The sequence below is a fragment of the Penaeus chinensis genome, chromosome 40, assembly GCF_019202785.1.
Source record: "Penaeus chinensis breed Huanghai No. 1 chromosome 40, ASM1920278v2, whole genome shotgun sequence".
Lineage (NCBI taxonomy): Eukaryota > Metazoa > Arthropoda > Malacostraca > Decapoda > Penaeidae > Penaeus > Penaeus chinensis.
Window position 1 is genome coordinate 27,207,693 of NC_061858.1, and position 10,000 is coordinate 27,217,692.

The 10,000-nt window shown below is 45.4% G+C and overlaps 1 protein-coding gene across 1 annotated transcript in view; it reads left to right on the forward strand.

Annotated features, from left to right (window-relative positions):
• LOC125047271 overlaps positions 1-10,000 on the forward strand; it is a 20,779-nt gene that overhangs the window by 9,054 nt on the left and 1,725 nt on the right. The window contains exons 2-3 of the mRNA XM_047645499.1: positions 7,015-7,634; positions 7,870-10,000. The exon at positions 7,870-10,000 is cut by the window's right edge and continues 670 nt beyond it. Coding sequence (XP_047501455.1) covers positions 7,015-7,634; positions 7,870-10,000 — 2,751 coding nt within the window. The remainder of the gene's footprint in view (positions 1-7,014; positions 7,635-7,869) is intronic.

Here is a 10,000-nt window from a genome sequence, read left to right on the forward strand (position 1 = left end):
AAGGGAGAGGGAGGAAGAGATGGAGGGAGGGAGACGGAGAAGAGAAGAAGAGGAAGAGAAATGGAAGGAAAACAGAAGGAAGGAAGGAGGAAGAGGGAGAGGCTGCGACATGGAAGCAGAGAGAGAGAGTCAGACAGTCTGACAAGACAGAGAAACAGAGAAAGAGGAACAAAAAACAACAACAACAACAACAAACGAGAAGAGAAACGTATGGGTTAGCTCCTCAATGAGTCAGAAACCACATCATTGTTGACTTAAGATGACGAAACGTATCTTCAATGCAGATTTTCTTTCTTCTCTCTCTCTCTCTCTCTCTCTCTCTCTCTCTCTCTCTCTCTCTCTCTCTCTCTCTCTCTCTCTCTCTCTCTCTCTCTCTCGTTCTCTCTCTCTCTCTCTCTCTCTCTCTCTCTCTTTCTTCATTCTTTCACCACTCTTTTTTTTTTTTTCCTTTTGTTTAGCTTTTTATTTCTTTTGTTTTTAGGTCGCGATCCTTTCTTATATAAGATCCTGTTTAACCTTTCCCTCTTATGCTTTCTCTTCTTTCTAATAAATTTTCATTATATTATTATTGTTGTCGTTGTCGTCTGTGATCAATAATATTGTTTTTATAATTATTATCTTTATTATTGTTATCATTATTATCATCATTATTATTATTTATCATTATTATTATTGTCATAACAATCATCTTCATCTTTTTTTGTTATTGTTATTATTATTATAACTCATTATCATTGTAATAATCATCCTCGTCACTTCGTCCATACTATGATCGTTACTATTATACCATAAACACGTACTGGAATTGCTCAATAATTTTGCACTGGAGTCTTCACGCCTCCAGATTCGATACTAAATGCTAAAGAACTCATCAACACCTTCTTAACATTATTTCCGGCTTAGTAACACATTATGTCCCTTTTTCTAGTGACTTTTAGCGATGTATGAACATTCGAAAATATAGTTTTGTTTCCCTTCGTTAACCGTTGGTATTCTTCAGCAAGAGGACGTATACGAATGGCTTTTGAGACAAACGACCATTCTGCAATTTGGTTAGACGAGTGCTCATGTAGGTAGATTGGTCGTTAATCTTCTTCCAAAACGACGAAACAGCATCTTGTCTCGTAGCGTCATTAATCCTCAAGTGCCTTACGTTCCTGGCTTCTCATCCCTCCTTCTCCCTCCCTCTCCCTCGTTCTCACTCTTACTGGTGTTTACTTTTTGATACTCTCCTTCTCCTCTCCCTTTCTCTCTCACTCTTACTGGTTTCTGATTTCACTTACTCACCTTCTCCTCTCCCTCACTGCCACTCTTCCTGGGCTCTGACCTCTCCTCACCCTTCTTGTATTCTCCCTTCTCCCTCTACTCTTTGAACTCTTCTTCTCACCCTTTTTTTAGCTTCTCTCCTCTCTCCCTTTTCTTCCTGGATCCTCTCCTTTTCCCAGAGAGGAGGTTCCTGGAATCTCTCCTCAGTCCCTTCCTGCTCTCTGGAGTCTTTTCTCCCTTCCCCCCTCCTCCGGACACTGACCTATCCCCCCTAGCCTCTGATCCCCCCCCCCCCCACTCCCCTCGCTTCCCTGGACTCTCACTTCTTGTTTCTCCTCCCTTTCCACCCTTTCCTGGAATAATCTCCCTCCCTTTCCCCTTACCCATTTCCTGAAGCCTGGACTGTAAACTCCTTCCCACTTTTCCTACGACCTCCTCTGTTTCTTGGTCTCATTTTAATTTTTTTGGTCTTCAACATGGCTTAAATCTCCTTATGGGGTTCCCTTTCTCGTAGACCGGTCACTGGCCTTGTGATTTTTCCTCTTTTTTTTTTTTTTTTTTTTTTTTTTTTAGATAATGTCGGGTAATTTGTGTATAATTGCCGGCGAGACAATCATTAGGCTGTGAGGTATAGCGCAGTCTTCCATTTTTGCGAGGTCTTGCTAAGGGAAGGAAGGAGAGAGAAGAAATGCGAGTAAAATGAATGAGAGGGAAAAGTCCATTATGAAAGTCCGTTACAAGAAGTGATTCAGTGCCTTTCGCTTTTGTTTCCTCTTCACTTTTTTTTTTTTTTTCTTATTTTCTCGTTCCCTCACCTCTCTTCTTCGCTCCTTCCCTTTTTTTTTTTTTTTTTTTTTTACCTATATTCTACTCGTCTTTCTCTTTTCCCTCCCTCCTTTTCTCTCTTCTCCTTCCTTTCCTTTTCTTCTCTCTGTGTCTCCTTCCCTCCTTCCTTTCCTCTCTCCCAACTCCATCTCCTCTGTCCCTACCCCCTTCTCTTCCTTTCTCCTCCTTCCCCTCCCTCTCTCCCTCCCTTCCTCCTCTTCTCCATCTTCCCCCTTTCTTGCCTTCCTCCCCCTCCCTCTCATTCTCCTTTCCTCCTCCTTCCCCCCTCCCTCCTTCCCTCCCATCCTCCCCTGACCCCCTTCTTCCTCTCTCCTTCCCCTCTCCCGCCTTCTTTTTCCTCCTCTCCCTCCCTCCTCCCTTCCACCTCCCTCCTTCCCTCCTTTCCCCCTCCCTTCCCCCCTCCCTCCCTTCCCTCCAGCCCCCCCACCCCCACCCCACCCCGGAACCCGTCGCCAAAAAACTTAGAAAACGCACAGCGACCTGTTCTTTCGAGTTAAGTCACATAGAAAATGGGAATCTGATGCTCCCGATAAGACAGGGCTACTGACTGTGGGGTTATGGGGGAGGGGGGGAGAGGGGAGGGAGAGTGGGATAGCTGGTTGTATAGGAGTGGGTGGGGAAGGAGAGGGAGGGAGGGAGGGAGAGAATGAGAGAGGTATGTGATGAAGGAGGGAAAGGGGGTAAAGTTCGTTGTCTTTGAGTGGGTGTGGAGGGAGGGAGGGGGAATGAGAGAGGTATGTGAGTGTGTGGAAGGAGGGAACTGGGCGGGAGAAGTATTAGAATCCGTTATATAGAAGTGGGTGTGGAAGGAGGGAGGGAGGGAATGAGAAGTGGGATGGAGAGCTCGCTGTACACGAAGAGCAGGAGATAACTTGGATCTTCTTGTATGCAGTCGAGTGCTTGTGGAGAGAGAAGGAAGTAAACAGGATGGTTGAGCTCGTTCTCTGAGAGTCTGTGTGGAAGGAGGGAGGAAGGGAGGAGGAGCCATGATCTATTAGTACTGCTTATGCCATGAGAAAGTTGCTGAACTGAAAAGGAAAGGGCTCGCTAATCTGAATGGTAAGTATATGCAAATGATTTCATATATCATCCACACAGCTGAGGCATTAACTGCCTTGTCCATGCGTATTTTAAGGTCACATGTTTCTTGTCTTGCAACCCGGTCTCTTCAGATGAAAGTCGTTTGTGTAACGAGGAAGTAAATAGAGAAAATGGAATAGCTAGAGAGAGAGAGAGAGAGAGAGAGAGAGAGAGAGAGAGAGAGAGAGAGAGAGAGAGAAAGAAAGAAAGAAAGAAAGAAAGAAAGAAAGAAAGAAAGAAAGAGAGAGAGAGAGAGAGGGTGGGGGCGGTGGGTGCGGAAAGAGAGAGAGAGAGAGAGAGAGAGAGAGAGAGAGAGAGAGAGAGAGAGAGAGAAAGAAAGAAATAAACAAAGAAAGAAAGAAAGAAAGAAAGAAAGAGAGAGAGAGAGAGAGAGGGTGGGGGCGGTGGGTGCGGAGAGAGAGAGAGAGAGAGAGAGAGAGAGAGAGACAGACAGACAGACAGACATACAGGCACAGAGAGAGGGAGAGAGGCGAAGAGAAAGACGAAAAGTAAGGAAGGAAGGTTAGGTGACAAACAGAAAATGACAGACATACAGAAGAAAATATCGACAACCTTATCGATAAAGGCGTGAAACACAGACAGAACAGAGAAAGGACAAAACATATAAACAATAATAAAGGCGAACAAAAATGCCAGAGATACCAGACCTATACAAAGGTAGGCAGAGAATCAACAAAAAAAACAACAACATACTCCGGGTATGAATAATAATAATTATAAAAAGACATACAGAAGTTTTTTTTTTTTTTTTTTAACGGTATAGAGAAAACGATCCATTCTTCCCCAAAAGGAAGTCGCTGAGATAAAAAAAAAAGAAAAAAAAAGAAAAAAGAATCGTCGCTGTAGATATGGAAAGTTGACAGTTCTGTGTCTTTTACGAAAAGGAAGGTAATCGCAAATGTTGATAATAACGATAAAGTAATATAAACTGCAGGCTGATCACTTGAAAGACAGGTAAATATAAAACGATACTGACAATGCTGATTATAAAACACTCATAAAAAAAAAATAATAATAATAATAAATCACATTAAATTAGGAGAGGAATAATAAAAGTATAACAAGACCAAAACAATACTACGATATTCATGCAGAATACGTGCCTAAAATGTTAAGTAAGTGGCAGAAAAATGAGAGAAAACCACAACAAGAGAACAACCAGCAACACTAACAACAGCGAAATAGTCAACTGGAATGTTCCACGAGGCTCACTGGCGGACAGATTTTTTCTATCTTTTTCTTTCATTCGTTCTCGCTCTCTTTCTTTCGTTCTTTCTTCTCTCCTTTTATTTATTTTTCTCTCTCTCTCTTTCTCTCTTTCTCTTTCACTTTCACTGTCTCCCTCTCACCCTCCCTCCCTCCCTCGCACCCTCTCTCTCCCTCCTTCCCTTGCACCCTTTTCCTCCCTCGCTCCCTCTCCCTCCTTCCCACCCTCCCTCTCCCTCCCTCCCTCCCTCCCTCCCTCCCTCCCTCCCTCCCTCCCTCCCTCCCTCTCCCTCCCACCTTCTCCCTCTCTCCTTCCCACCCTCTCTCTACCTCCCTCCCTCCCTCGCAGCCTCTCCCTCCCTCCCTCTCACCCTCTCCTTCCCTCCCACCCTCTCCTTCCCACCCTCTCCCTCCCTTCCCTCCTACCTCCCTCGCACCCTCTCCCACCCTCTCTCTTTCTCTCTCCCACCCTTTCCCTCCCTCCCTCGCACCCTCTCCCTCCCTCCCTCCCACCCTCTCCCTCCCTCCCTCCCTCCCTCCCTCCCTCCCTCCCTCCCTCCCTCCCTCCCTTGCACTCTCTCCCTCCCACCCTCTCCCTCCCTCCCTCCCACCCTTTCCCTCCCTCCCTCCCTCCCACCCTCTCCCTCCCTCCCTCCCTCCCTCCCTCGCACCCTCTTCCTCCCCCTCTCCCTCACTTCCTCCCTCCCTCCCTCCCACCCTCCCACCCTCCCTCCCCCCTCCCTCCCACCCTCCCTCCCCCCTCCCTCCCTCGCACCCTCTCCTCCCCCTCTCCCACCCTCGCACCCTCTCCCTCCCCCTCTCCCACCCTCTCTCTTTCTCTCGCCCTGGATAGAAACGTTTTCCTCTCTCTTGCGGGCTGAAGACTAAGCGAAGTGACAGAACTTATTTCATATCGCTTTCCATCTCGAGCATTCCCCGTCACTCAGCGTCGGGGAAGCAGTGTGGGATGGAACACTGTCGTTTGTTTTTCGTAATGCGCATGCGCGGGTTTAAACGTGCAGTTCCATGCGTGTGTGTGTTTATGGATATATTTTGTGTATATGTGTGTGTGTAAGTATATACATATGTACACATATATGTATATGAATATATATATATATATATGCATATGTATATATATCTGTGTGTGTGTGTGTGTGTGTGTGTGTGTGTGTGTGTGTGTGTGTGTGTGTGTGTGATGTGCGTATATGTATATATCTAAATATGTAAATATATATATATATATATATATATATATATATATATATATATATATATATATATATATATATATATCAGGTGTTTGTGTTTGTGCGCGTGCGTGTACTCGTACGTGCGTGCATGTCTGCCCAGATTTCTTTTCAATAATCCAGAGTCACACTGAAAACCACAAAAGCAAAAAAAACCTGGGTCACTGATAAGCATTAACTTCCCAAACGAGTGAGCAGAAAACAGGATCTAATTATTTACTTAAAAATTCAGATCCTTTCCACTTCACTCTTTCCGTCTCACTAAAATTTATGGATGTAAGGCATTACTTATTTACCAAGCTTTGTATTGTTCGATTCTCATTATCATGATTATTATTGTTGTTATTATTATTATTATTATTATTATTATTATTATTATTATTATTATTGTTGTTGTTGTTGTTGTTGTTATTGTTGTTGTTGTTGTTATCATTGTTATCATTATTATTATTATCGCTATTATTTTTATTATCATTATTATTGCCATTATCATTATGGTAATTATCGTCATTATTATTATTATCATCATTATTATTGTTATCATTAGTTATTATTAATATAATTATTACCATTATTATTACTGTTATCACCATCATCATTATTATTATTTTTTTTTTTTATTATTATTATTATTATCATCATTATTATTATTGTTATTATTATTATTGTTATTATTATTATCATAATTATTGTTGTTTTTATTATTATTCTTAATATTGTTTATTTATTATTAATATTATTATCATTATTATGTTTTATTGTTTTATTAGTATTACTTTTATTATTATTGTTATTATATTTTTTATCATTATTGTCATTATTATTATCATTATTGTTATTATCATCATCATCATCATTATTATTATTATCATTATTGTTATTATGGTTATTATTATTATTGTTATTATTATTATGATTATTATTATTATTATTATTATTATTATATTTATAATAATAGTAATAAAGACGATGATTATAATTATTATTATCATCATCATCATCACTGTTATTATAACAATTATTGTTGTTATTATCAGTATTTCTATCATTATCAATATGATTCTTATTATGATTATTATTATTATCCTCTTCATTAGTAGTAGTAGTATTAACAATATTATTATTATCATTATTATTAATGTTATTTTTCCTATTATCATTATTTTTTCATTATTATCATCATTATTATTATTATCGCTATTATTGTTATTATCGTTATTATGGCTGATGTTGTTATTATTATTATTATTATTATTATTATTATTATTATTATTATTATTATTACCACCACTACTACACTTACTGTTAACATTATCAACCATGTCTAACTCGCCTCCTTCGGCAGGTCTGCTCGTGGTACTGGGCGTCCTGACGGCGGCCGCGGCTCAGTCTCTCTTCGACGGCATCGACTTCACCCACGGGGCCAGCGACGCCGAGACCTCGCCTCCTGAGGGCACGTCACTCTTCTCCCTGGACGCCCGGGATGAAGGGGGGCAGCAGGAGTCTCTCTTCGGGGGCGTGAAGATGTCCCACAGCGTCAAGGAGCTCGAGGAAGAAGGAGTACCGCTGGGGTCCCTAGAGAGCTTCAGCCCCTCGAGGAGGGCGACTCTTTCCGAGCTTCAGGTGACGAGTCGGCCCGTTCGGCCTCCCTCCGGACGCAGGGTGGCCTCCGCTACCGTGTCGGTCGGGCTGTCGGGGGCGCAGAGGGGCTCCGGGAGCTCCCTGTTCGACGCGGTTCCCTTTGCTGGGGCGAATCCAAACCAGGATCGAGGCTTTGGGTCCAGCAGCAGCAGGAGCATTGGCAGGGGGCCATCTCCGTTCCATGACGCCCCTGATTATGCTGCATCTGCTTCTCAGGATGATTACGTCGTGGATTATGTGGACGACTATGAGGACTCGGAAACGCAGCCCTCGAAGTTCACGCACAGGTTCCTTCTGCCTGCCGACCAGAACGATGAGTATGGAGTAAGTATAAGAGGAAAATAATACCTTCTATTAACAGAGAGTTGGAATGAGATCTTAAAAAATACGTAACACTTTGATTCCATGCTCTATTTATCTCACTAGATTATATAAGTCATCCCTGAAGATTGTTAGGCTTGTTATTTTCTTCATAGATTTGTCATTAATCAAAGTCTTTTAGACAGACCTACATAGTATGCTGACTGCTCGCCTAACTCAAAGCCTCCTCTCGCGACAGAGCAACGAGAACGACAACGGCGACTCCACCTCGCGCGCCCTCCAGGTCCTGGCTCGGTCGGCGCAGCAGTTGGCGGCCGCGCTGGAGGAAAGGCAAAGCAGCGACCACCACTCCACTTTCCCCCACCAAGTGCAGGGAGACTTTCACTCCGTCCTGGAGACTCTGGCCTCCAAGAACTCCGGATCCAGAGGGACAGGAAGTGAAGGAGCCGACGGAGAAGATGAGACGCCCTTTTTAACGGAAGAGGATTTGTCGAAACTCTCCAAACTCTTCGGCTCCTTGGAGGTTGATAGCAAGGAGGCTGCGGCTCCCCTGGGCAACCAAGACAGTATGGATGAAAAGCAAATTGCTGAGATCAGGCGGAAGCGACTTGAAGATCTGCGCCTGGCTCTCGAAATCATAAGGGATTTTGAAGAGCCTACCTCTGAGGGCGACGAGGGAGACGAGGAATTCGAGTTAATGTTGGCCAAATCACTCTTCAGTAAGAAGATCAACTCCCTGACCGAGCTGAACAGGAAGCAACGAGACTCTTTGGATTCTCTGATGGAAAGCATGAGGAGCAGACGCTCTGATTCTTTCTCTCTCGACGCTCTGTCTCTGTTTCCTTTCAATACGCTTGCTTTTGCTGCTCTTGGTGCAGATACATTGTCTTCCCCAGTTTCGGATACAAGCAGGTATCTCCTTCCTAGCCAGAATGTGGCACCTGCCCGTGATCCAGGCCCGCCTTCCCCTCCTCTAACACTTGGAACTTTAAATTCTTATCTGCCCCCTAACCAGAACCCAGCACCGCTTCGTAACCCTGGCCCACCTTCCCCACCTCCAACAACGGGTCTTGTGAATAGTTATCTCCCTCCCAATGGAAACCCAGCACCTCCGCGGGATCCAGGGCCACCTGCCCCTCCTCCTTCTCCACCTGTCATTGTTCCTGCGACGGCATACACCCTCCCAGCTGTTCAAACACAGTCTAATCCTTCGGCGTCTTACTTGCCTCCACAACCAAGCCCTCAAGCCAACCCACTTCCTCCGACTATCATTTATGCTCTTCCAGCTCTCCCGGCAGCACAGGCGGATGCTGGGCCTCCTGCGCCACCACCCACAACTACAACCACAACACGACGTCCTGCTCGGACTTACCTGCCTCCTTTCCGAGATGAAGTTACCCCTCAGAGAGGTTATCGGCCACCTGCAGTTCCTTTGCCTCTGGAAACTTCTAATGACGACAACTTAAATGACTGGAGACCTTTATCGAATCCAAACAACCACAGAGGCTACAGCAGTGACCCTCTTGACGTCCCAGGTGGAGGACGTGACACTCGTAATGAAACTTCCAGCGCCGTCCACAACTACCACTATCACTACCATATAACAGGAAGCAAGGACGAGATCTTCCAGACCGAGGGCAAAGCCAGCGCAGACAAGCCAGCCCGCGACAGGGTCAAGGAATGTCAGTCCGGAATAGACTGCAGTTTATTTGAGCCTTCACACTTCCTCACAGCACCCAATCAGGCTGATGATTTTAGCGAGTCGTCCTACACCTCACTAGATCAGGAAAGAAGGCCGAGTGCAGACAGGCCACGCCCTCAACCTCCTCTGAATCCACGCCGTCCTTCGCGGGGTTATGGCCCACCGCCTACTACGACGCCCGCTGACCCACCGGCGCCCATGTACGGCTATGGTCCTCCTCGAACAACGACGCCGGCCAACCCCCCGGCCCCTGTGTATAGCTACGGGCCTCCTCCCACGACAACGCCTGCTAACCCTCCAGTCCCTATGTATGGTTATGGCCCTCCGCCGCCCTCAAACCCTCCACCTCCACCTCCGCCTCCACCTCCACCTCCACAAGTCTATGGACCTCCTCCAACAACCCCTGCGACTCCTCCATCGCCTCCCCCAGCAGTGTACGGTGCTCCACCGGCCAACCCACCAGCTCCACCACCAACACTGCCTCCAGCCAATCCCGCTCCTCCATCTCCTCCTCCTCCTCCGCCTCCTCCTCCTCCCACCGCCGCGCCCCAGAACATTTACTTACTGCCCGTCCCAAAGCAACCTAAAGCTCCCCTGGACCCGTTTGCCTTCCTGAAACCGAAAGCTAAGAAGGCCAAGCCAGGGCAGCTGGTGGCATTCGGGCCTC